This window comes from Oryza brachyantha, chromosome 3 (genome assembly GCF_000231095.2).
Source record: "Oryza brachyantha chromosome 3, ObraRS2, whole genome shotgun sequence".
Classification (NCBI taxonomy): domain Eukaryota; kingdom Viridiplantae; phylum Streptophyta; class Magnoliopsida; order Poales; family Poaceae; genus Oryza; species Oryza brachyantha.
Window position 1 is genome coordinate 10,511,927 of NC_023165.2, and position 27,474 is coordinate 10,539,400.

The window sequence follows — 27,474 nt, forward strand, 5'->3', positions numbered from 1 at the left end:
CCATTCTGCAGAAACAGCCACCATGGAAACAAATTGGTGGTGTCAATGATAACAGATAAGGCTCGAGGGCATTGACGGTCTACTCTAGCCATTAGTCATATATAATCATAACATCTCATGATGCAACATAATCATATCCTTTCGTTATTCCAAGACATTAGTACCACTAACTATTTACTATTAAAGCTCAGTAATTGTCACATGTTCAATTTTGAAGCAGCAATGGGATCCATTATTATCTCAAGCTTTGTCCATCATTGGCGCTTTCCTTGATAATCAAAAGCAGAGTAGAGAGAATATAATCCAGAGATGATGCCAGCTCAAAACACACTACTCTTTGAAACCGATCAAAACATACTACTGGTACAAAGGAATAATTACATTAAACCAAGTAACCAAGCACACGCTTACAATTTTAACAAAAAGACCATAGTTCTGATAAAGGCCACGTTGTTCTTGCATACATAAAGTTTGTTGGATTAGGAGGAATACAGCGATACAGATGCACAAGACCTGGCTACATGCCTACATTAGTGACGGGTAAACCCAAGAGTTAACATACAGCGGTGAAATTACAGTCATCATTACCTGCATTATGACCAACCTACAACAAACACCAGTTCACTATTGATTGAAACAAATCTTCAGATGCTTCAGAATCTGCAAATCAATAGAGTACGTTACTTGAAGGCATATGCATGGAGACATGTAATAAGAAAGCGATGCATAACGATATGAAGTGGAGGCTGTAGAGCATACAAACATGAAACATGCACTGGATGCAAGTTGTTAACATGTGGCTGGTATTCTTAAACAACACATTAGGTTGGTGTCGCAATCTTCATGTGCTTAACACTACTGCACTAATGAAAGAGCCAGAAAATTGGTCCATGTGAGCATTAATGATATGGCCTTTTAGATTTAAAACAATCGAGGTTCGTTTGGGGTGAAGGGAATTCAAAAGTATTCCGTACAAGAGAAAGGGGTTAAAATAAATACCTTTTCAAATTCTATGCAAAAAAACAACACAAATAGAGAAGAGAGGTTTGGATAACACACACACATAGCACATGCAATTTTTTTCTACGAAATCACTACGGAACAGTCTGTTCGGTAGGAATTTCAAAGTAAGTTGTGACATTAAATCCTTTGTTTTAAAGGCATCGGCATGGTATATATTCTATGGGGCCATAATCCAACAAACTTGCCATGTTTTTCATAAGCTATGTTAGTACTATCTCCATCCTAAATAAGTGCACTTGTAGCAAACAAACATGGATACAAAATGACCCAAACGCTCCTCAGAGAAGCTGGGAATGGGGTTAGTTAGGGGTAAGATGGTGGAATTTTGAACGAAAGGTGATTGGGTAAAAGTAGTAGTTAAAGTGTATTTTTTTGTGGAACAAAAATTAAATCCTAAAATATTTATTTTAGGACGGAGATAACACTTGTGAATTTTCCCTAGCTTTATATGAAATGTAGCGGTTTTCTATGGAAGTTCTATGCTTTAAACATGGCCACAATATTTCCAGTGGAAAATCCTGTCAAATTCTTTTTCTTCTTTCTGTACCATTTCTCCTGGCAAGGCACTTATTCAAACGACAGCTCAATACGCCAACGCGTAAAAGGAAATGGTAGGCATGTGCACGAAAGCACCACGAAATTGAAGAAAGAAAAAAACTTGGTGAAGTTGGTCAACTTTCCTCTAAGATATGGATAGGAATAATTTAACAATGCTTAAATAAATACCAATAAAACTTAGCATGCCATTTATTTTCAATAATGTCGCATTTCATGGTTGTCACAGAGAAAAAAAATTCTCAGCCCTACAATTAAGCTGATCGAAGTCAAGAGCAGGAGAGGATTCACACAGGACGATCAAGAAATTGTCTAGCAGAGACGCGTTGCAATGCCTGGATACATACATGGCACGCCGGAGAGGACGAAGGCCGCCGGCCGCCGTCAAGCGCCCCACACGGTGATCCCCTGCATCATGCACTTGAACTCGCCGAAGTCGACGCGGCCGTCGGAGTCGCGGTCGACGTTGCAGATCATCTCCTGCACCGTCGCCAGGTTCCGCGCCTCGGGGAGGCCGAGCTTCTTGAGCACGGCCTGCAGCTCGGCGGCGGAGATGAAGCCGTCGCCGTCCTCATCGAACACCCGGAACGCCTCCTTCATGTCGCCCTCGTCGTCGTCCTCCGCTCTCTTCCCGGGCTCCTCCTCCTCGAGGGGCCCGAAGAGCGCGTCGCCGAGCGCGCGGTGGAGGGCGTCAAAGTCCCCGAAGCGGAGCCCCGCGGCGCCGGCGGGGATGTAACCCCCGACGGTGGCCTCCAGGCTGGCGCGGTCGGCGCCGAGGCCGAGCGCGTCGAGCGCGGACGCCATCTCGTCGAGCGTGATCTCGCCGTCGCCGTTGCGGTCGAACAGGTCGAACACCCTGCGCAGGCGCAGCGCGTTCAGGCTGCCGTTCCGTAGGCGGAACGACGGCGAGGGCTTCCTCGACAGCGACGGCTTCACGTTCACGGCGGGGCTGTCCATCGCGCGCGCTTCCGATCCCCTTGGCTTCGTTTACACTTGTTCCCGCCGAGATGTTATTACTATGATACGAGGCTTACCACGACTCCACGAGTTCTTATAGAGAGACGAACGTGATGACGATTGACCAGTAGCCACACAGTAAAGAAAACAAAAAAAAATGATGTGTCGCCATCAAGGGTAATACTAACAAAGTTCATTGCACTGGAATTTTGCTTAGGCGTTGTTCAGTTTGTAAAAACTTTTTAAAAACATCGCATCGCATCGAATTTTTGACACACATTTGAAGTATTAAACGTAGTCTAATTATAAAATTAATTTTAGATTTTGCCTGAAAACCGTGAGACAAATCTTTTGAGTCTAATTAATCCGTCATTAGCATATGTTGGTTACTGTAGTACTTATGGCTAATCACATCCTAATTAGGTTTAAAAGATTCATCATGATTTTCGCCATAACTGTGTAGTTAGTTTTAATGTTTATGTATATTTAATGCTTCATTTAGGTATCGAAAGATTCGATGTGATGTCTTGAGAACAGAGTCTTATACGGATTGAAATTGTGAGAGGACTTATCTAAACACAAGTTGGTTCTGCAAACCATTTATCCACGTCAAGAGACTTTTACAACATGCAGCCCACCTTCTATTTGGCAGCCGATCGAGATGGGGTTGGCAGAAGTGTCCCAAAACGCAACTTAGTTCTGGCAAGTGATACTGTTTTACTGGTTTCTGAAAGAGATTATTAGTTGGCCAAAAGAAGCCGCCGCCGTATGAGCATCTCGCCCACCCTAACTCATACCCAAGAGCTTACGTTACAGAAGTTTTTTTTTTTTTGGGTTCATCTCGCTAAAACAAGCTTCCCTTGATAACAGTAGCAGGTGTATTTGGTGGGTCAGGGTTTGCGAAACCACAGTAGCCGCCATGATAATCGCAGCTACCGCATCTCCACTTGGGACGGTAGCAATAGGACATGGCTTGAGTTGCTAAATTTTGCTCCAATTCAATAAATTAGATTTTTTTAAAAAATACGTGTAATATGGATTGATTTATAGAGTTGTTTGGTGGAATAAATATGTGAATCTTTGACGAATATTAAGGTTCAAAATATTGTTAGCCAAAAAAAACATGGTTCATCATGGCCCATGAAGGCCATGCATTTTAATTTTCAATTGTGCTTCATATTAATTGCTATGTGTGTTGTCATATATAATTGTTTGAATATCCCTATTTAATAGATATCATGCCGATTTTTTTCTATTTTGCAAACACTAGAAGCTGATTCAGCGTGGGTGTTGGGGGCTGAAAGATTCCCTTGAAAGATAAGGGCATTCCCAACCCAATGACTAGCCCAACCCAATGACTAGGATCCATAGCATTAAATAAGTTGTCATTAGGATGCAAGATGATGTGGCAAATGAATAAATGAGAAAAGAGAATGAAACCATGTCTTACATGAGACATGGTTTCTACATAACATCCAAAATATCATGTGAGATAAGTAGTATTAAATTGAAGTATAAAATAATGGTGTTTGCATTGGAAGAGTAGTGTCTAGTACTAGTTTCTTGATGATGGGAAGTTTATGGAGACTATATCTAGTGTTATGGGTTAGAAATGCCCCAAGAGAAATGAAGAGGAAAAGAAGGGAAAGGAAGAATAATAGGGGGCTCAAGGAGGGAAGTCAATTACACTCTCTTTCACTACTCTCTTTCACTAGGATGGATCCGCCCATAACTATGTTTTAATTGTTACAAATATATTATATTACTATTTTCTATTATTTTCAAATATTTTTTGGATTTTTTCTTTTATCCTCAGATTTGTCTGCTCATGTTTTTCTGCACAAACCGTACGGTTTTTGGGCCAGCCATGTGTTATTTTCTTGGCCAAACCATGGTTACCACTAGATTTGAATTCTGAGTTTTCAAATTTAAATTTGCCAATGGTTTCCACAAAAATTGCGCGGTAACCGCCCTACAACGAACGCATGCCTTCGGTGACTCCGACTTAAATACAACCCTGATTTGGTTGAACCAGATTCCCTCAATTTCCTGATTCAACAAACTTCCCTTATAACATATAACAGTGGATGTATTCAGTTGAACAAGAATCCCTGAATATCCTGCGATTCAACATGAATCACGTTCATGCTGACTAATTTATGGGGGGCCAAAGCTAACAGTAGGATAAATAACGGCAATTTTTGGCCAAAAACTAACAGCAATTTGTCGATTCAATTAGTCAGATTCCCCAAATTGCAATATTTTGTGCATCTGCGTGGGTAGGTCTGTTGACCCGACCACATCCCATGTGTTCGTGCTACCAACCCATGCATTTCAGCCAATACGATTGTCCTGTCCCTGTTTGAAAAGCCCCGCTCCTTGGCCGCTGTTCCGGACATGATCAGCTTTTATTAGGACCCAAAATACACCGACGATGCGGTTCCCTCTGCAAATCATGTGCCATCTCCAGGAAAACGTGCACCCGAGATCCATTAGTGACCAACACGATCCTCACTGCACTGATTATCTAGACAGTTGTTTCCTTCCAGAAAAAAAAAAGATGGTCTAGACGTTTGCAGCTACCCTTGCACAGCTATACGCATTGTTTGTGAAGGAAAAAAAGGAAAAGAAAAATGCAGCGTTGAAGTCCCATTTCCGCCAAAAACACAGAGGCTTTCTCCAAGCTTTAATTTTCTGTCAACGGTTGGCGACATTTCTTACCGTAAAAGGCAGTTTTATAGGGCGTTTTAGTGGCCTAAAACTTAGCAGCCTCGTCTTGTTTCTTCGGTCGTCGATCTAGACGGGCAACGGAGAGGAACAGCGACAAGTCTGGATAGACGCCGGAGTTTGAACTGTGCGCAAGCGAATATTTGCGCGCGTTTTCTAGATCGCCAAGAAAGGGCACCGCAGCCCGGGTCAGGCGAACGAACGACGATGATTCGATGATTCAGCGGTGCCGCGAACCGAGCAAGTCGCAAACTCGCAATATATGACCCGGGGAAAAAAGTCGCACAAGTCACGTGATAAATAGCCCAAAACCCGGAGAGGTGTAATGTAAGGGGTGGAAGATATTCTATCTATGATGTCATTATTATTAAATATGAATACTTAGTGATAAGGCAATCTCTTTATATCCGTTAGAACGTGTTTTAAATATGTCTTATGTGAAAATTTTCTATGTAAAAATTTATTTAAAATCAAATAATTCTATTTTTAACTTTTTAATAATTAATTCTTAATTAACCATATACAGCAACTCTAATGGTTACCCAAATTTCGTTTCCCAAATCTGATCTTTTAGCAAATTTGTAACCAATATGGTAAAATAAATTATTTTATCTCTAACCGTTAGAGATATTCCACTCGTCAAAAACAGACGTTGCTATCAAAACGGTTGGAAGTCAAGGGAGTTCACATCAGGTTGCCGTCGCTCTGGTCGCTCCCGTCGACGCCGGCACCGGCCGTGCCCCCGCGCCGCGTCGCCTGCTGTGCGCCGCCCACGCCCCCGCGGCACGCCTCCCGCGCCACCGATGAGTTCGTGTTTGCTGCTAGATAATGTGCATTCACAGATGATATAGTCCTACACAATTGATAGCTGCTTTCACGATTGAACAAACAGAAACAACAGATAAAGTGGAACAAGCAAGGGTGCAGCTAGGAATTTATTTCATACGATGTTCTTGTTCATTACCTGCTGCACTTAAATTTGTCACTACTCCATTCCGAGTTTCAGAGGTGGTGATTACGAGTGCGCGTCGGTGGAGCCAGCCGGGAAGGTGACGCATGACGGGTGAGCCGGCGTGGGGCGAGCGGCCGCCGGGGAGCCGGGCGAGCGGGCGACCAGGGCGCCGGGGCGCCGGACGAGCGGGCGACCGGGGCGAGTGGGCGTCGCAGCGGAGCGGCCGGCAGCGGCCGGAAACAGGCCTCGGCGGTGGCGGCGGCTCGGCGACTGGACGGCGGCTCGGCCACGCCAGGACTCCTCTTTTCGTGCACGAGAGAAACCCAGCGCCGTATTTTCTGGATACCAAGTGAAATCCGACTCTCATATATACACGTAAACGAGAGAACATGACAACTTGTCAAAATTTAAAAACCCGGATGAAAAACTATTGGAATCAAGTTTTTTTACAATTTATAAAAAACAGAGATAGCAAGTTAGGATGAGGAAGCGGTTGGAGTTGCTATAACCACGCCTCTCATTTTACTTGAGATCAATCAATTAACTAAAAAAGCCGAAGAGAACGCGACCCAAACAAGGGGGATCTCCATGGGAAGCGTTCGGGGGATCCCCGGGTTGCGGCAACGTGCGGAGGCGGCGTCGCCACGAGCCTGCGGCCACACGCCTGCCGCGATGGGGATGTTTACGAGGACGAGGCCGCGGTTTCGCGCATGCTGCCGCGGTGACGTGAAGGCGCGCCGCGGCCCGCGCGGTGGTTGGCTGCGGCTTCCTCGCTCTCGGAGGCCTGCCTGCTGGCCCGCTAGTCCGAGTCGTCCCCATGTGCGTTCTTCCTCCTCCTGATTCCAAATTTCCAACGATAGATTTACTCCTACCAATTCCAAGTTTCCAACGATAGTTTTACTCCTACCATATAGGTTTCAGTACTTTTAGTTATCAAATTGTTTCTTACCATCTAGCTAAGGATATGCACTATTGGATCCAACGATCCGAAACGACTTGGTACCACGAGAGAGTAAAATGGTCAATTTATTTTTAAATAAGACGAATGGTCAAATGTTGTAACAAAAAAAGTCAAACATCTTATATTACGAAACGTAGTAATAATTTATCGATATTATCCGGTAACTGTACTTAGTGAAATACGCTGTTTCCTACCAGATAACAATACGTCAATCTCCCAGGGCAGTCAATGGTGAGATCTAAATCACCTGTAGCGTACAATGATCCATTCAACGTGGGGCACGCATCACTGAATAGTTTGGAGCTGGAAAATATTTTTTTATCACTTGGATATGCACTCTTTTCATGTAGATAATTATTAAAAAAAATCAAAAATGACAATATAGAATTTAAGTGTTAAGCATACTATTAATCATTCCACCAATATGCAATTTCAAATTCTACTTATACAATTTATAATAAAAAATTAAGTGTAAGCATACTAGTTTCAGTTTAATTTATCATTTTCTTTCTTATGACGGGTAGAAATTGTATGCTTGTGCAGTAATATATCTCAGACTCACCCGCGCCAACATAACTTTATTTTTCAGTTTTTGGATACTCTTCGTCTTATTTAATTTTTTTACGATTAATTTTTTTATTATTAATGGATGATAAAATATAAATAGTATTATACGATTGACTAATATTTTAGTTTTTTAAATAATTTTTTCAAATAAGACGGATGATCGAACACAAGATACATAAAAAAATAAATCTTTTAGGATAAGACAGTATTAACCAATATTATTATATTAATTTTTTTAATAGATGATATAATTCAACTGAACTACGAAAATATTGGAGCCCAACAATTTTCTGGACCGAAGGACAGTGACTCGTATCGCATCGTCGCCGCACACTGTGCTTATGCTACAACTGTTTTTCACACGTCAAGCAGATCATACCCGAGGTCCACCGGCACCGGAACGTACAACACCGCTCATCACTAAGGCGATGGCAAAACAAAAATTTTTGTTAGCCATATTCGATGTTTTATCGGACATCGGAAAAGATTTTCGGACATGAATAAAAAAAACGAATTTCACAACTCGTATATAAACCATGAGATGAATCTTTTAAGTGTAATTAATCTGACATTAGCGCAGGTAGGTTACTGTAGCACTTATGACTAATCATGGACTAATTAGGCTTAAAAGGTTCGTCTCATGATTTCTCACGTAACTGTTCAATTAGTTTTTCATTTTATCTATGTTTAATGCTCTATTTATATATCCAAGATTCGATTTAATGTTTTTGAGAGTAAATTTTTGGAAACAGTTTAGCCTAAAAACACGTAGAGAAAACTTTTATTAGCTAACACTCTTTATCCCGTGCAACCAAATATGCAGTTTTGTAGTTTTGTTCTATTAACTAAAACACTATGTCTAATTATATGCATTTATAAGATGTGCTTTTATTGCTAATATAGATAAAAAAGGTTTAATTATGCTCCGCCTTTAAACATTTAACAGCCGCGCCGCGCCGCGTTCTCGCGTTTGGATGGCAAGTGGCAACCGCGGAGAGCGCGACGGGAGGCGTAACACGAACGTGTCATTGGAGAGGGTCGCGTGCCTGCCTGCCAACTAACGCAAGTGGCGCGGTAGAAAAAGGCTCTTTTACAGTAGTAGTAGACCCAAGGTACAATATTGCTAGATAGTTAAATGATGCATACGCGCGTATGGTATGTCTGGTTGATTAACGGCGAACCACCGCCACATGGACGCGTTTTCTACGCGGCGGGCGACTCTCACCCGCTTGCGTGTTCGATCATGCAGTCGCGCGTGCATGTGTAACTGCCGTGCGGCCATGTCATAAGGTTCATATTTGGTTTTACAAAAGAAAATTCAACAGTAGATTCAATCTACGAATAAAACTTTTATATACGTGTTCATCGCGATCTAAAGCTAAAAGTGAAAAAAAACCGATAAAAAACTCAAAATCAACTCCTAATTTAAGGTTTGGATTGACACTTGACGTATGATGGCAACAGGATGCTCGATCTTTTGTTAGGTGAGGGTAACTGCCGATTCGGAAAATCTTGACACACATGATCTAGCTTCTCCGATCCCTCTGATCGTAACGCCATGTCTCCTTTGTTAGCAATCGAGCCGAAACCCAATTGACCTTATCGAGAAAACTAATCCATGCGTAAGAATTGAAGAACACAAGCAAGAATAAGAAATATAGCAACTCAATTATATATAAATGGTTAATAAGCAACACAAGCAAGAGATGAGGTTTCACAAACCAATGTATCCGTTTTAATACAAACTAGTCTTGGAGACCGATGCATACTCAAACTCGAGTTGGACCAGGCCTCCTGTTTTACTTGAACATCTTTGATGGTCTTCTCCAACTTCACACATCTTTCCAGGTATTTCATGATCCTCTCTAATGTTTTAAGTATAATAATATCATTAGGTATCAATCTATTTTTAAAACTATGAAAATAAGTAATTAGGAATGAGCCCAGCTACAAATTCAATTGGTGCGCGCAAGCTCTAATGATTGAACCTTACATAACAACTTGAGGAGTATCATGCATATGTGTATCTAAAGAAGTGATGTCCTCATCATCATTTACACTGCTCGGAGGATCAGAGCAAGTTTAATAGTATAGCCAACTACTAGCTCTAATTCATCTATAATCAATCAAATAGCCAATTCATACAATAGCTACCTGTAAAACATATACTACTATAGCCTACCTGTCATACACACGTGTCTTAGAGTCTGTGTTGCTCTTCTCTCTTTAAAATATGTTTATAACTGATTTATAGTCTGCTATTATACCTGCTCTCAGGGTGCCACAAAGCCCACACCTGACTGGCTACATCAAGATTACACGCGAACAAACGTTACAAGCTTGTGCCCTATATTTCTAGCATACGCCGAATGATCGTGGCGAAACAACCCAAAAAAATCAAATATATATTTTCTATTTACATAAATATACACGAAAGAAAAGAACTGTGAACAAATACAGGTGTCTAAGACACCGGCATACATTGCGTACATCATTCACAGAGCGGCACCACGCCGGTGCCGCGACACAGTGGAAAGGCACATTTCCGCAATTCCTATTTTCATGTGCCCTAGTTACACATGAGGTATTTTCATGTGCACTAGTTACACATGAGGAAATAGTTAGTTCAAAGTAAAAATTTCAATTCTAGTATAGCGGCAAAAAATAATCTTTAGAAATAAGTATACACATAAAGACAAAGCAACAATGCGTCATTATATATATACGGTGGTGCTACACAACGTCACAAAAGCGATGTGCTACGAAGCAACGTAGCGCGTCACATAACGATCAACCAACCAACCTCCACGCCAGCCTACCTTCCTCCCACCACCACCACCACCAAAATTAGTGGAGTTAAAAAAAACTGATAGATACAAGTGTTGAGTTAAAAAATAACTTATATATGCGTTAAGTTTTACAATGATATGTTGTGGAGTTAAAATTTAACTGATGACAACGTAAAAAATGTGTACGTTTACTGCTAAGGAGTTAAAAATTAACTTATTGCAAGCAAAAAATGTTGTATCATGTTTGCAAGTCCAGTTAAAATTTAACTGGACTATCAAAATATGAAGATGTGGAGCGATGGAAAGTGTGCTAAATCACGCGGTAAATTTTTAACTCGAATCGCTACATGCGGTCTGTTGCTTCGAAAGTTAAAATTTAACTAGTAACACATGGAGGTGGGATAGGAGCGATGGGCAATGCGGTATGTTGCTCCGAAAGTTAATATTTAACTGGTATCACATGGAGGTGGGATAGGAGCAATGGGCAGTTTATGGGGTCAGGGGTATCGATGTTGAATCAGGTGTTGAGTATAATGTGTGTGTGCGTGTACATATATATATATATATATATATATATATATATATATATATATATATATATATATATATATATTATAGCTACGGTGAGTTGTAACTCACGGGTTGTTTCGTGAGTCGGGGTCCAAAAACATATCAAATTACCTCTAAATTTTGATTTATATGGCTAGCTGAGGCAACGATGGCGAGCGGCGGTGGCCTCTTCGTCCTCCTCCCGACCTTCTCTATTGGGTGAGCGCTCGCAAGCGGCGACCGCGGGGGAGAGCGGCGTTTCTTTTTCTGTTTCTTTTTTTTTTTTGCTTTACTTCTATGCGTGCGTGCGCGCGTGTGTAATTTTTTTTTTCCTTTCCCCTGTGCAACTGTGTGTATAATTTTTTCCTATGGGGAGGATAGATGGCCGAATGATTAGTCCTTCTGAACTAGTAAAGATATACAGGCACTACGGACGGAAAACAAAACAATTTTTTTTTTCGCGAAACACCACAGTCCCAAGTCCCAACCCATAATCTCTTCTCATCTGTTTTAACGACCGAGAATGCTATACACACCACTGATTTATACGACTATCATCCGACTAGTTGACGGTATCATCTGTGAGCGTGAGCTATTAGTTTAGTGGGCTGTAATTGTTGGGACGCCGTCATAGCTCGTCTTTCGGTCGTTTCAGTCTTGCATGCATCGGACGTATATCAGAGTTGTTTAATGATACATATCCATATGTTAGTTTGAGGACACAGGTAGACCAAATACAAAAGATAATAAGTTTATCTGAGGTCTTTTATTTTATTAATAAATTTGATTTTCGTTCTCCAACCGAAAAACCAGTTACAACGGATCTAAAACTGGTGTGGAATAAGTCGTAAGTTGGTTTAGATGGTGGTTTCGGCTAACGTGGTACCTATGTGTCTAGTTTGACTCGGTTCTCATCCTGACATGATATTGACGTGGCACATAAAGAAAAAATTAACAATTAAAAACTAAAACAAAATATGTGAGCCCACCTAGACGTCAAATGACAAAATTTAAGAAATAGTGGGACTCACCTGTTAGTGGCTCCACTTCTTCCACCTCATCCTCTCTCTTCTCTATCCACGCAAATTCATTGAAGACTGAGGAAGTCGATCTAGTGGAGGGTATCGCCGTAAAGGACCCACCTTTTTTTTTAATTTTTACTTTTTGCAATTTGCTTTCATTGCTACGTCACTGTCACGTAGGACGAGGACCGAGTCAAACTAGCCACATAGGTGCCATGTCAGCTGAAACTGTCGTCCAAACCACATTGGGACTAGGGGTGGAAACGAGCTAAGTCGAGCCGTAAAAACTTGGCCAAGAACAGGCTTGGCTTGGTTTGGCTTGTTTCAAAGCTCGAGCCAACTTGAGCTAGCTTAGTTAGGGATGCCGGCGGCGCGGGGGGTGTCGAGATCAAGCGACATTAGGGAGGGAGGATGGAGCTAGCGCAACCGCACAGGGAAGGGAGGCGGTGCCGCGGTGGCCGACAACTCCTCTCATCGCAGTCGTGCTTGCTGTCTCGGTCTCAGTGTGATGGCGGCGTGGCATCGTGAGAAGCCAGTAAGGGGAGGGGAGTTTTTCTCGTGCGAGCACATAATAGGTTAGGGTTTCTCTATTTCTCATGGGTAGACAACTTGTTAATTGGCCAGGTCAGTTTTTTCACAGCTCGACAAGCCTACCGAGCAGCTTGCGAGCCAGCTTGGGCTCAGCTTAATTTGCAAACGAGCTATGGAGACAACCTGAGCTTGTCTCGTTTAGTTTTCGAGCCAAGCCGAGCTTCACGAGCTCGAGCCAAGCCCGAGCCGAGCTCACGAGCCTAAGCTTTTTGTCCACCCTTACTTGGGACTTATTTTATACTAGTTTAAATAGTTGAGTGACCTGTTATATCTAGTATTGTGTTTACATGACAAAAATCGAAGCAGCTGTTTAGGGATCTCAAATGAACTTATTTTATACAGCAGAGCCAACAAACTCACACATTTACCGGCCCAATCCATACGAGTGGCAACACGGGCCGACCATATTTGGGATCGGTGCTTCGAGAGGAAGCAAATCAAGATCCGCAAGCAGCGAAGGGGAAGAAGAACAGAAGTGAGAAGCCGAGAACCCCGCGACGCCACCGCGGCCGCTGAGCTTCCCCGCCGGCGAGGACTGGACCTCGCTTCCCCCGCTCCTCGGCTAGATCCAGCGTGATCCCCCACCACGAGGTGCTTCCTCCCCCCTGCCTCTCGTCCTGTTCTCCTCCCTCCTTGCTAGGTACACGCGCCCGGCCAGCAGTAGGGTTTCCTCGCATAAAAATCGATCTTAGATTGATCTGTTAGTGGTGCTTTGATCTGGGGCGCCCGCCAGCGCTGGGCATATGGATTGATCTGTTGGGTTGAACGGGTAGGGGATCGTCGCCTAATTCCTAGCACGAGTAGCTATTCTCGATTTGATATAGCTATATATGTGTGTGACGTGCGAATTCTCTTCTGGATAGTGGTCACTGTACCAGTCTCATGATCTTGATCATTGCTCATGTTGAATCATTTATCAATAGCATCAATAGTATCATGGCTGTTTTCTTTATTAGTGCGAACCTTGTGGTTTTCTTGAAAATTCATGTATATAATTATAATTATATATATTCAATTGCTTGTATTGTTCTAGTGAAAACCATACTGTCTGTATGCTTTGGTCTATATTCTTCTCATTCCACGATGATGCTACCTTTCCAATGTTGCGTATCGAGAAATTATGTTGCTGGTTATGATGGTTTGGCAGGTAGTTGCACCGGTACTTATGAATCGTTTTGAACTAAAATACCTACTACCTGCAGGAATGGGCTTGTGGACGTTGCTGGAGGGGTTTTTGCTTCTTGCAAATGCATTGGCGATACTAAATGAAGACCGTTTTCTTGCCCCCAGAGGATGGAGCGTGTCTGAAGTCTCAGGAAATGGACAAACAAAGTCACTGAAGGGTCAGATCGTAGGTCTCATCTACGCCACACAGTTTTTGAGGATGCCATTGATAGCACTTAATGTTCTTATCATTGTTGTCAAGTTGGTGTCAGGCTGACACTGTGAAGGTTTCAATTGTTGGGTTTGATTGATTTCAATTCCAGCATGATGTAAAACTATTTTCACTAAAGATTTCTGGAACTATGTTAATTTGTCTCTAAATATTCCTTCTTGTGATTGTTCTAGTAAATTAATCTGAGCAACAAATTGTTTCTTTGTATCATAACATATAGGCTGCACAATGCGCTGTGAGGGTTCCTTTTCCTTATTTCTGTTCTGAATCAACCGCACTTTGTTTTCATATGCTCACTGTTGTTTGACATTCAGATACTGGTTAAATGGAAGGTATCGCTTCCTAAGGTCCTACCTCATGTCGGCCCATGATAAACTGTACTTTTGTCTGGCCCAACCTTAGCTGAGTATTACCATATTTTATCACTTGTTGTACATGTCTCCAGAGAATTATATCTATCCCAACCTCTTATATTATGTAGTTTATTTGATGGCTGTTCTGTAGTATATGTACAGTAAGCTTAAACATTGAACAATGTTTACCCTGCCTTTTGTTATTAACTCATCATGGACTTGTGAACTTTTAGATGATGTCCACTGGAGTAATATAAACTTTTCTGTTGCAAACTGAAGAATGCTCTGAGTGTGTTTATCATGCATGTATACTGCATCCCTTGTTCTGGATAAACAATTTTTGGTTCTTGACTTCCTTGACATACATTTACTTTAATGTTTCCAGTATATGTTCCATTATGGTACTCACAACACAACCATATGATGTTGACATAAACCATTGTTCATTGATATCTTCCCTATAGCTAAACATATTTAAGCTGAGTTCTCAACATGCCATCAGAAGATCAAGCCTTCATAGTATGGAGCTGTATATATGTACATATTTGATGCATTCATCAGATTACAGTTTTCTCTCCATCGATCTGGATAGACACTGCAATTATTATGTCCAAATTACAACCCTATTAGTGTCTATGTGCACCTTGCACTCTTGTTAAAGTGAGGTCCACACCAAATTCTGGCTCCACAATGAGTTTCAGTGTTGGAGAATGCTCATAGTGTGGTGAAAGCTTCAATACAAACTTAGAGATGATGAGAGAAATCAGGGTTTTGAGCTCAGCCATAGCAAATCCCTGACCAAGGCAAGTTCGAGCACCAGCTCCAAATGGCAAGTAGGAATGTAGCTGGGGTTGTGCATTGGAGAAGCGCTCTGGGTTAAAGTCTTTCACATCTGGACCCCACAGATTGGGATCAAGGTGCATTGTGGAAACAGGGATGTAGATGTTGACACCTTTTGGTATGTGTACACCCCCAAACTTCAGTTCCTGAAGGGCCTGCCTTGATACAAAGGCGCCTGCTGGGTATAAACGCAAAGTCTCCTGGATTACCATAGTCAACTACAAGCAGAGAGGACCTGGAAGTTAGTGAGCTATTGTAAAATAATGTTCAATTTACTGCAAAGTGCACTAACGGACTGTTCATAGTATGATGTCGTATTGTCGTGGTCTTCTTTTTTATTTTTTGCAAAATTAAAGAGATGCATTTCTCCAATTGAGTGAATTGAAGATGAAGAAAAGGAAAAGGAGCATACATTCTTCATTTTCTGAAGTGACTGAGAGTCTACTGGCCGACCCTCACAGACCTCCTGCACTTCCTCTCTCACCTTACCCTGCCATTCTGGATGTAGCCCAAGGAGCATTAGGCACCAGGCAGCTGTAACGGCCGTGCTCTCATATCCTGCAAAATATATGCTCTTGCAGTTATCCACTATAAAGTTCTCTGCCTCAGCGAGGTCCACCTTGCTGCTGCTTGCACTGAGAAGAATTGCACGCAGTAAGTTCCTTTCTTCCCCGCTTTCCTTAACAATTTCTAGTATTAGTTTGTGCACTTGTTTGTGAAGCTCCCATGCTTGCTTGTTCCTCTTGGTGGGAAAAAACCTACAACATCCAAAATTTTATCTCTTGCAACTGAATTGAAATGGTGATTGTCAACATGTTGCCTGGAATCAACAAAAATCTTTATAATTTCTGTACTAAAGAAATGCTTGGTTGCTAACCTTAGGCCAGTCATTTCAGCTAGTACATTTGGCTTGGACACAGCCTTTTGTAGTTCTCTGATCTTTAGAAAGATATTCTTTCCTTTGATGTAGCTGCTTCCAAAGCATGTTCTAGAGATCACATCCGCAGAGTAAGCCCTTATGTCATCATCAATCTTAATATCTACGTTCCCGCCATTTTTGTCAATTCTCTCTTCCCATGAGCAAAGCAGTGTTTGTGCAGAATCTACCATCAGATCCACCATGCCCTGGGTATGTGAAAAACAAGGTGTATGATTGCTCTTAAATTTCTGATTCCAATTTACTGATGACAGTATAAGAATAAAACCCCCTGTGTAAGTGTGATAAACATCTCGTCAGAAGTTACTGAAAGTGGTCCTAACTAGAGTGGGGTCTTATCGCACGTTATCTAGGTGGATCAGAATATTGTAGTTTTGCTGTTGGGAGTGGTCCTAAATCCTAATCAGAATTTTTAATGCTCACAAGTCACAACACATTATCTAGCTGGATCAGACTGTAGTACTAGTCACTCTGGTCCAGGACTCCAGGCTTTCTTACGTTAAATTGTCATTCTGAATTGTGTTTGCAAATAAGCGGCAATATGTAGACCCACAACTTTATTTCACCCTGAATCTATGAGATACCCTGCAAATAAGGGCTAAGGTTTTGCACTAATAGCATTCGAGTCTTCTTTGCAACCCAAGTCTATTTGAGCAAACATCTCACTGTCAATTTTTTTTGGGTAGCTACAGTGGGTGACATCAGAATCATTCGGGAACTCAAGAGTTGCAGTTTGCCATGATATTTTTTTATAGTAAAGTGCACTAGCGGTACATAAACTTGTGTGCATGTGTCATCTAGATCCCTAAACTCTCAAAATGCATTTTTGGATCCCCGAACTTGTTCGGGGGTGTCATATAGGTCCAAATGGACTCCAACCCGCTCCATCCGCTGACGTGGCATGCCACGATGGCCCCTACGCGAAGGGAGAGAAAAGAATAAGGAGGATAGAGATACTGACATGTGAGACCCACATGACACCACCAACATATAGGCGCCACCGTGGCATGTCACGTCAGCGGATGGAGCGGGTCAGAGCCTGTTTAGACCTATATGACAACTCCAGACAAGTTCGGGAACCCAAAAATATATTTTGAGAGTTTAGGGAACTAGATGATACATGCACACAAGTTTAAGGACCGCTGGTGCACTTCACTCTTTTTTTTTTATATGCACGTAACATAGCTGGATGTTAACTGGTTGCTGACACAGTTGTGATGCATTGCTCATTCATACCTTGACCTTGTCCAGGAAGAACTCACGGGCGATGATCTTCCTCTGGTGCGCCCACGCCTCCCCGTTGGATTTGAGGATGCCCCCGCCGAACAGGGGCTCGTGCGTCGCCTTGAGGTAGGAGCTCTTGCCCAGGTCCAGCGACACGCACAGGTTGATGTCCCGGACCACGTCAGGCCGGCTCACGTGAAGGAACACGACGTTTCCCATCGAGTAAGTGAATATTGGCCCTGCAATTAATCGTAAAGCTGAACAACTCAAATCATATGGAGCAGTAGATAAAAATAGTGAGTCGAGATAAATTCGTAAATCGATCTGATTATGACTATTCCTGTTTTGACGGCTAGGCGGGTATTTTCACTTTCATTTATACTCATAAGTTAAAACTCGAATTTTCAATATTAAATTTATGGTTGATTGTGAATTTTTTCACAACAATTTATTTTATCTTAGCTTTTAGATCGCTAACAACATATATATAATTTATTCACAAATATTTTTTGTTTGTAAATATACCGTCGTCAAAAGACCGCACCCTAAATTTGGCATGTACTAGATAGGTGACCAAATAACAACCTAACATGTACGGAGTAGCAGACATTTGATTACATGGACTCCAGTCCAGAAATGCCTCGCACGCATGCGCTGTCCAAATCAATCCAACGTGGAAATGGAGGAACAATTTGGGATCATGCCGCTTGCTCGCCCCCCTCTCTCTCTCTCTCTCCCTCTCTCTCCCTCTCGCATCAGCTGGCTGGACTATGCATGGCCTGGAAATGGCACTGTGGCGCAGCGTACGGCGGGCATCCAACAGTCGCCCGTGCCGGCCGATCGGAAAGCCAAGGCCAAAAGCCGCGGCAGGGACAGACAAACATAGCCCGCCCCGCGCGCGGCGACCACCGGACCCTACATGAACAGCAGCTGAGCCCCACCCACCCATCCACCGACCGGGCGCTGCCTGCCGGCGTCACGCCTCCCTGGCGTGGCCGCCGCCGCCTCCGCCTCGCCCAACCAGGGGACGCCCGCCGCGCCCGCCCCCGCCCCGACCGTGCCACGCACCGCCCAGTTGCTCTCCTCTCCTCTCACGCGCGCGTGCTCGCGTCGTCGCAACTCGCAACGTACGGCTGGGGAGTGCTGGGGGCGCACATACATCACCCACCGTTAAAAGGCCGGACCCTTCGCTGGCTAGCTCGGCTTGGCGCGGGGGCCCTTCCCACGTTTACGATGGTGAAATCCTGAAAAAAAGAAGGTCCTATCGACAAACAGTAGATTTCACGCTTTGCACAATTGCACTGGATAAGTGGAGATATCAGAAAATGACATTGTAACTGTTTTGTCTAGAAGGATGTTATTGCTGTTAGTTTCATGCTAGTAGCCATACGTTAAGTGGATGTTGGAAAATCATCGTATTAGACTGAGTCAACATGCTTAAAATCCCCATACGCTCTTGTCCTTCGAAGCAGGGGCGAAGCCAGGATAAATGGTCGCCAGGGTCAATACTTATAGTAACTGAGCATTAACCGAGGTTAGGACATAGTTTAGTGGGGTCTAAGCTGGTCAAAAAGTCGCTGGTACGAGGTTGACTAAATTTTCGTCGGTGTCGGCTAACCCCACCAATGAACTATCTTCGCCCCTACTTCAAAGATGAGTTTAAATCATCTGTATTACTGTTTAATGACATTTGGACCTACATACTGTTAAGCCTACATGTCAATGAACAGTACTTTAAAATAATTACGATGACAGAGCAACATGGGGTCTTCATATCTTAGTGCCGTCATGACTCAAGATTTTGGTTTGTTATGTGATGGCACTTTTGGGTACTTTAAAATTTTTGATTCAACTTATTGAAGAAAATGTCATTTCTTAGATAAATTGGCCCGCACAATAATATTTTCTAGAACTGTTGTTTGTCAATAACAAAAAAATGATGCATTTTTTTTAAAAAAACTTCTTTAGAGTAGCCGCATTGGATCTAGGTTGCCATCTCAGCCAGAAGAGTGGCCTCGTGGGTGTGTTGTCCAAACATAGGTATGAAAAGTATTGAGTTGGAAAGTAGCATAGTATCTAGAGACACCGTCTGGAGAGTTGTATGGTACCAACAAGGTTCTTTCGCTTTTACTTTTCACTTTTTAGGCTCATTCAAGCTATTAAGCTATTGTATATTGAGTACGTAGGAATAGCCTCATGATATGTTTAGACCGTGGGGTACACACTCTCTTCTTAAACCAAATCTTAGATCATATTACATTGTAAATGTCCTAACAAGCACACACCGGACCCTAGCAATATGATGCGAGATGTTAGACTTATTAATTACTAGATTTGTCAATCAAATATGACTTGAACTTATTGCTTCCAGAATGCAGCATGGCTGCACGGGTGCCCTCATTTAGAGTAGAAAAAAGAGCAAAACAACATGCCATTGCAGCACAAAATTAAAGAACATAATACCACAGAAAGAGGAGATTGCCAACTATCGGAGCCACACAGGTAATACACACAAATATGAATAGAAGAGGTTGATGGAACAAGTAGTGTCAAATAATATTAGAAATATTTATATTTTAGTTAATATTTAAGTATTAGAAATGCTTCTATTTAAAAAGGACATCATCCCCACGAAAAAGTTAATAGCAACTCCCTTTGACTTTTCACCCGTCGAAATTTCTGATATACACATACTATATATATACTGTGGCGTTCTTTTGAGGTATTCTGGGTGGACCTGGGCTTCATAATCTCCTCGCGCGTCACCCGTCGACACGTACGTGCGGCCGGCGTTGCATGAGGCTCGAGGCGTTGGAACCGGTCGCGCGCGCTTGTCCGGGAACAGGTGCTCACTCGTCTACACGACGTGACATGTCGGGGGTTTTGGCACTACATGGCGTTGCTGAAGAAGCCAAGCCCAACCAACCAATCGGGTGATGGATCGGTATATCCTCTGCGCTAGCGAGCTAGCCCCGCACATCACAGGAGCAGTACTCCGCGCCCATGCAAGATTGCAAGCCCGCCGCCCGCGGGCTATTTGTGCAATAAAAAATAAAATTGATCGTTGGTGCCTCTTTATCTCCTTGTGATTTCATATCATTGAGATGTGACTTGATTGTGCTCCCGATCGATGGGACTTTGATTTGTGGAATTTGATGGCCTTGTGATTGGTGTTATAGTGTTATTGACTTGTCGCACCATTGATTTGATTACGGTTACACCGATCTTTTCGTTTTTACCAATATTTATAAGTTAAAATTTAAAATTTAAACTTTTATGTTTAGAGTTGATTTTAAGGTTTTTTCGTTGAATTTTATGTTCAACACTTTTAGATCGCTAAGAATACATATATAAAAATTTTAATTATAGATTATTTTTCATTTGTAAATATATTGTTTAAATTTTTGCATGAAAAAAAACCAAACAATCACTCGTTCAGTGTGTTGAGTATATCTTGGAAGGATCATTTTATATCTCTGGTATATCGCACCAATAAGGACAGCCGCAGTGATAGAAAAATGTATTTCATATAGCATTGTATATATCATACTTTACCATATAGAAGATGGCCGTAGCATGACAAATATCACGAGGCAGCTCTATACTATAAACCACCTCCATGAAATAAACTAATATGTAATATGATATATCTTTGTTTCTATCTCTTTCCCCAATACTATACGTGATTTGAAATTTTCTATTATAATGAATTAGACATGGCATGAACAAATTTGTCGTAATAGAAAATGTTGGATGAGTGTTTGGGTTTTTTTATGAAAAAGCCAAACGGCATATTTGCAAGTGAAAAATAATTTGTAAATAAAACTTATATATATATATTCTTCTCGATCTAAAAGTTAAAGCTGAAAAATAAACTTCGGTAAATAAAACTCCAAAATCAACTCTAAATCTAAGGTTAAAAAATTTAAATTTTAGCTTATAAGTATAAGCGAAAAGATCGTAGGGTATAATATTTAAACCTAGGGTTGAACATGAGTATTACTCCCTCTATTGCATAATATTATCCCATAATAAGGCAAGCCCACCTCTAATACAAAGACGAATAAAGTGTTATATCTATCTTTTCTCTCATTTAGTACCGTGGTCGGGTAAACACTAGTAATTCCTAGTATTTGACTAATCGCCGGTGCAGCAATAATGCAATAAGATTGCGGTCTAGTGCATTCTGACTTTCTGAGCAACAAATTTAAGCGGTTGTACCAACAACGACTAGTCTACGATCTTTCAAATAGGGGAAAAACTAGGTTACTTTTATGGGAGCAGAGTTGCACTTGGTGCAGCATGTCATACAGTATACTCGTCCTTTTGCATCGCATCTGAACAAAACTACATGACGGGATCTGGCTACTAGCTAGCTATTAGCTACAGATTACGCGTCACCTCGACACTCAATTCCAGCTTAATTTTCTTTATGATTTGCTTGTTATCTTCACCCTTCTATCAGATTGGGTCCAAAGAAGTTGTAGACATGTACTCTGTAGAAGGTGATGACCAGCTCACCTAATGTTATCATGCTGTCCAATACATACAGTAACAGCGACGCCAAAGGTTGCTTAATTAGCATCAATGAGTTGGCCGTGAACAGTAGTTTAGTCAAGCTGTTAACATTGGGATGGCTACAATTAAAGTAAGATCGACATCAAGTTGGAATGGTGGATCGATTTGTTGATTTGATTTGATATAATTTAAACACTAATCATTGCCGGAGCCCGAAAGGGATGTCACTTGTTGATAATAACGGGGTAACACCTTTCTTTTTTTTAAAAAAAAAAAGTCGAACCAACAAATTAAACTCTTTCCTTTTTGGCTACTCGGAATTCTGGCTTACTGACGCCCAGTAATGAATCAATTATTGATAGCTACTCCATCCATTTTTTAACCATTCTAGTTTATTCCAAAATAACTTTATTTTTGAGTAATTATTAATTTGATAAAGTTGATGGTATTTTAGTCTTTTAGGTTTTTACTGGTAGGTGTGCGAGGAGTAAAAAATAAAATTATTTTGGGATAGATGGAATATATTTCTAGCGCCTTAAATTCAAATAGTTATCTATATTCTTGTAAAAAAGTAGAGGTCATGATGAGTGGTAAATCTACCGCCCACGCCACCATCAACTTTCTATTTTTTTAAAAAGAAAAATACAATAATAATAATAATTTTATTAATAAAATCATGTTGTAAGGCACAAGTAATATGCTAGTGAATATAGAAAATACCCCAGTGCCCTTATTAATAATAAAATAATATCAGTGGGTTAGGGGTATTATAGGGTTAAAACCCATCTATTTATGGATCATGTTACATACGAAGAAAGCATAAATAAACTTGTTTTAGAGAAAATACTTTAAATGAAATCTGTCAAGGACGACGGTTGAAATTACCTCTCACTGAGTAGCACAACTGCTGCCATAATCTGTTAACGACTGGTAGTGATGTCTTTTTAAACCAATCCTAGTGAAGCTCTGATTCCATAGGTCTCTAGCTAGTAGTGCCTAGATTTATGGGACCCCACGGTTCACTGAACCCACAATTTTGATATAATAATATACTTGTGCATAGTTATTCTTTCTCACTTTTTACTGTATAAGGGCATCTCTAACAGATCATTTAAATTTGATCATCCATATTTTTATTTGGATGATCATCTAAAACAATTTTATTTTCTATAACTCTTTGTACTCCAGCAGATTATACATATATAACATCCTCCATATTTCTTTATAGGATGGAGAGAGAACATCCAAATATAGAGTTTCTCTCTCTAAATATGGATAACATCTAAAAATAGAAGATGAGATAGATGTTCTGCTAGAGCTCAATCTACCTTTCATCCTCTATTTTTAGGGTAGAGGATGAGATAGATAAACTGTTGGGATGTTCTAACATAATTGATTGCCATCGACTGCGGATATAAACCTCTATAGTATTCCAGATTTTATTTCTACTTTCGTATCCTTACAAAAGCCTTATTTTTATCATTATTTCTTTTACAAAGACTTCAACTTTAAAACAATTAATGCATCAACTTTTACGAAAATGAAAGACAAATCTATTGAAATTTATAAAGCTGGGTAACAAATGCATTAAAGTTTATGAAAGTAAAGAGTATTGTAGTTTATTTAGCTTTGTGTTGATATGTATAGGAGAGAGAAAAAAACAAAGTTCTTTTTAGGATGGTTGCAATAGCACTTAAAATTTGTCCCACCAAGATTTTATATACTCAGTCAGACTAAGACATGCACATTTAATTAGAATCTGATTAATACAACTAAGAGCATTAATGAGGGCACCATAGTTATTTCTCATCGTAGTACTCTCTTCTTTCATATTAGAAGACTTCTCTAGATTTATTCATGTATCAATATATATATTTTGTATATCCAGATTTATTAGCATACAAATAAATCTAAACAAAAACAGAAAGTTTTATAATATATTACAGATGGAATATTTGTTTGAGAATTGTTAGAAATCATCTTTTTGGAACCAAGTACACCACGTTCAAACATCAAACTGGAGTAAAAAGAAATAGTACTGATAATACCCATGTTTATCTTAGATTCGACTAGTTTTGGATTCTTCTAATAATTGGCACTTGATACCCGGCCTCTTGGGAAGAATATTTAATTGGAAAAACAAATATTTTTTTGTATGAACTGGCTACGCAACAAAACAAATTGAACGCTAACGCCCAGGTTGCGACGTAGCAGAGCAAGGATCGATCACACAGCACAGTCAGCACCACCAAATTATGAGTTATGTAGAGCTGATGGTAATGATGAGCTACATGATTAGAGCAGAGCACGTACGTACGTACCGTAGTCTTTTCTCCATTTCTCGTAGAAGGGCAGCACGGCGGGGCGGTAGTCGTGCACGATGCCGCCGCCGCCGCCGCCGCCGCCGTCTTCGCGTCGTCGTCGTCGCGCCTCGGCCTTCCTGGCGGCCGCGACCGCCTCCCGCATGTCGGCGAGGTTGCCGTAGGGGAACGAGGGGCGCGGCCCGCCGATGCCCTGCCTCCTGAACTCGGCGAGCACCCGCCGCGGCGCCACCCACACGACGCAGTACAGGTACGCCGCGAGGCAGCACGCCCCCACGCAGCACAGGCTCACCAACACCTTCACCACCACCATGGCCACCTCCTCCATCGATCTCTTCCACTCTCTCGATCTGTCTCAGCTCGCTACGCTACGCTTCTCTCCGTGCGAGTGTTCGTGCGAATGCAGAGCGTGTTTCTGCTGCGTGTGTGTGTTTCAGCTGGTCATCCGTGTGGGCGTATGTATACACGGCTGCCGGAAGGGGGGGGGGGGTGCGAGCTAGAGTCCAAATGGCGACTTTGGCACAAAAATGGCCACCAAAAAGGAGGGGGCGTCGCACTCACATCACATGTGTATGTATGTATGGCCGTGTGGGTAGGACGCCCAGCTAGCTGCTGCTGCTGCTGTTAAACAATTAACAATGGCTGGCACAGCTAGAGAGTGCAATGTCTATCCATTGATCCGTATTCATATCCTTCCGTTTAATTTCCAAAATATACGTATTTTTAGGTTATTTAGAATTGATTAAAAATATTAAAAGTTTTCTCTTTTTACTTCAGTAATTAATTTTTAAATTTTGAATTGATTAGATTATCTTTATAAGCATCTTGCTAGTTATGGAATCACATGAATGATTGAAATCATGAGATTTATTACATAAATATTTATATCATGATATAAAATTCAAATTGTATAGATGATGCTTATATATGGAAACGGATGAATTAACTCGTCCGTGATCCATCTCGTCTCGCGTATGTGATGAATGAACATATACTATATCAGAAGCTGAGCTAGCTAAAGCGCAGCTCTCAACCGATCTTATCCATCAAGGACAACCCAACACATTATATTCCAGTGTAATTGGTCATGTCTTTCTTGGATACGGATGGCAGGATGGGCCTCGATCGGCTCTCTATCTCTGCTCACTGTTTTTCACATGCACCAGTTGCAAAAGGATAAAGATGAGGGTGTTTGCTTTTACCCATTCGGATCAATAATTGACATTGAGCGTCTGGTTAAAGTTGTTAGTACGATGCACATCGAGGGGTTGGTAGGGAAAAAAGAAAGGCAAACTACATATTTATAAATAAAAATAAATTATGAATAAAACTTCTATATACGTATCTTTAGTGATCTAAAAGACAAGGCTGGAAATAAATTTCAGTGAAAATACCTAAAATAAACTCTAAATTTAAGGTTGAAATTTAAATTTTAGCTTATAAACATAAGCATAAATAAAAAGATAGCTGCAATTCAATGTAGGAGCATAGGCCTTGGATTTCTAGTTTTTCTAATTTTCTTACATAAGAAAATGTTTGGTAAAAGAAACTGAGTACATATAAATAGGGTATATATACACTCAGAACAAATTGAAGGAGAAAACAAAAAAGATCAGCATTGGGCACAGTGCAGCATTGCACTGATTGCAAAAGAAGAAATGAAGTCCATATATTTATGATATCTTTTATTTTTTTTGCAGGGACATATATTTATGATAATGACTAAGGAATAGGACAAACAAAATGTGATTCCACGTAGGAGTGCAAAAGGAAAAAAAACACATATATACTTAGATATCGATCATATGGACAAAAAGGACAAGGCCAAAGAAGCATATTTTGAGCACGCATCAGAATTCTATGGATGTTATTTAAAGAGAGCGTCCCCCCACAAATCAATGCCAGGTAGATTCGATCCTCTCTACAATCTCATGAAAGGGGAAAAGAGGAAAATTGGACATGAGCACAAAGAGCAATCACATATTAGGTGCTTTTGGAGTTTGTCGAACTACCATGCATTTCTATAGATACACTGCACTACCACTCAAAAGTAAGTATTGATGTTGGATGTCTCAAAGCTAGTTAGCACACTGCCATGCCCGTGCAGCCCTGCCATACACCTGCACATATTAACTTTTCGGTGTATTCTAAAGTGCTGATGGATAAAATTGAGTTTATGACAATTACTCTAGGATAGAAAATGAAAGAAATAAATATTGGAAGATTGATAAGTTGGTTTTATTTAGTTTCAAGAAATGTTGGTGAAGAAAAAAGATTGCATTGTTTAGTGTCTTGGAAAATGTGATGGCAACAGTCCACGATCCATACAAAACAGACCATTTTGCCATGGAGTTTTGAATTTTACATACAACTCTCAACTCATCTTTTTTCATATATACAATTTTTTTATGTATTATATTTTTAAAGTATCATTAGATTTATGAATTAGAATTATATCAACTCTTAATTAGCTTTTATTTTAAAATATGACTTTTTTTTGAAGCAAATCTGCTACAGACGTCAGAATATATATTATCTATAAAGCTAGCTGAGGTAGCAGCTAAATTTGCAAAGTAGCCCCTATGAGCTGGGCGAATTACACTGTAAGAAATACTTAAGCAAAGAAAGGCTCTAGAAAAAACTAAAAAAGCAATCAGATCCCTAACTTTCCTTCTTCTACAACACCGACAGAGTCAACGACGTCATCGACAACAAGACCAAGCAATCCATGGCAAACTACAAATGAAGCCGATACATGAACCTAGTTTGGACCTCATGGGGATGTTGGTTGAGTTCTTCTTGGCATAACTGACAATCATTAGCTACCTTTGCAAGATTCGTCGCACGTGGCAAGGAAGAAGAATAGTGACTACGTGGATAGGTTGTTAAAGAAACGAAGAATGGATGACACTTCCTTGTTTTCTTAAGGAACGATGGTGAGACCTCAATCTTGAGCAAACATGCCAAACCTCTAGCAACTAGGGTTACGATTGTTTGAGTTCACCTGGAGCCATGATGAAAATCGACGCATCTGGCAAACAAATGAGTGACAACAACCTCCATGTAACAACTCTAAGAAAGAAGGTCGACATCGGCCATCGTCAAGCTTGAAGAGCTTAAACACAACTACACCTAAACTAATGGGAAAGACTAGACGAAAGGCTTCTTCCCTACAGGAGGGAATAGGGTATA

At 41.0% G+C, this 27,474-nt stretch overlaps 2 protein-coding genes and 1 long non-coding RNA gene across 4 annotated transcripts; 1 reads left to right on the top strand and 2 right to left on the bottom strand.

Moving 5' to 3' along the window:
- Positions 1–124: 124 nt before the first annotated feature.
- LOC102719467 (probable calcium-binding protein CML27) lies at positions 125–2,579 on the bottom strand. The gene is made up of 2 exons (XM_006649968.3): positions 1,926–2,579; positions 125–660 (listed from the first exon to the last, which is right to left on the bottom strand). Exon 1 carries the CDS (start codon positions 2,533–2,535, stop codon positions 1,963–1,965), a length of 573 nt encoding a protein of 190 aa, XP_006650031.1. The 5' UTR covers positions 2,536–2,579; the 3' UTR covers positions 125–660; positions 1,926–1,962.
- Positions 2,580–13,110: 10,531 nt separating this feature from the next.
- LOC107303850 lies at positions 13,111–14,279 on the top strand. Its single transcript, XR_001549818.1, has 2 exons — positions 13,111–13,284; positions 13,896–14,279. It is a non-coding gene; the product is annotated as an uncharacterized LOC107303850 (long non-coding RNA).
- Positions 14,280–14,843: 564 nt separating this feature from the next.
- Positions 14,844–17,677, bottom strand: LOC102719749 (cytochrome P450 714B2). 2 transcript variants are annotated; one of them, XM_006649969.3, is made up of 4 exons: positions 17,456–17,677; positions 16,160–16,407; positions 15,695–16,040; positions 14,844–15,500 (listed from the first exon to the last, which is right to left on the bottom strand). In XM_006649969.3, the coding sequence occupies exons 1-4, from the start codon at positions 17,660–17,662 to the stop codon at positions 15,069–15,071; spliced, it is 1,233 nt and encodes a 410-aa protein (XP_006650032.3). In that variant the 5' UTR covers positions 17,663–17,677; the 3' UTR covers positions 14,844–15,068. The 2 variants fall into 2 exon arrangements, with proteins under 2 accessions (XP_006650032.3, XP_040378788.1); XM_040522854.1 differs by lacking the exon at positions 17,456–17,677 and adding an exon at positions 17,181–17,234.
- Positions 17,678–27,474: the final 9,797 nt, after the last annotated feature.

Excerpts from the sequence above, each read along its gene's own strand:
- LOC102719749 (XM_006649969.3), bottom strand. The coding sequence starts at position 17,662 with ATGGGAAACGTCGTGTTCCTTCACGTGAGCCGGCCTGACGTGGTCCGG. Across the intron at positions 16,408-17,455 it reads TCTTCCTGGACAAGGTCAAG|GGCATGGTGGATCTGATGGT; the intron begins GTATGAATGAGC and ends TCACATACCCAG. Across the intron at positions 16,041-16,159 it reads GCTGAAATGACTGGCCTAAG|GTTTTTTCCCACCAAGAGGA; the intron begins GTTAGCAACCAA and ends TGGATGTTGTAG.
- LOC102719467 (XM_006649968.3), bottom strand. The coding sequence starts at position 2,535 with ATGGACAGCCCCGCCGTGAACGTGAAGCCGTCGCTGTCGAGGAAGCCC.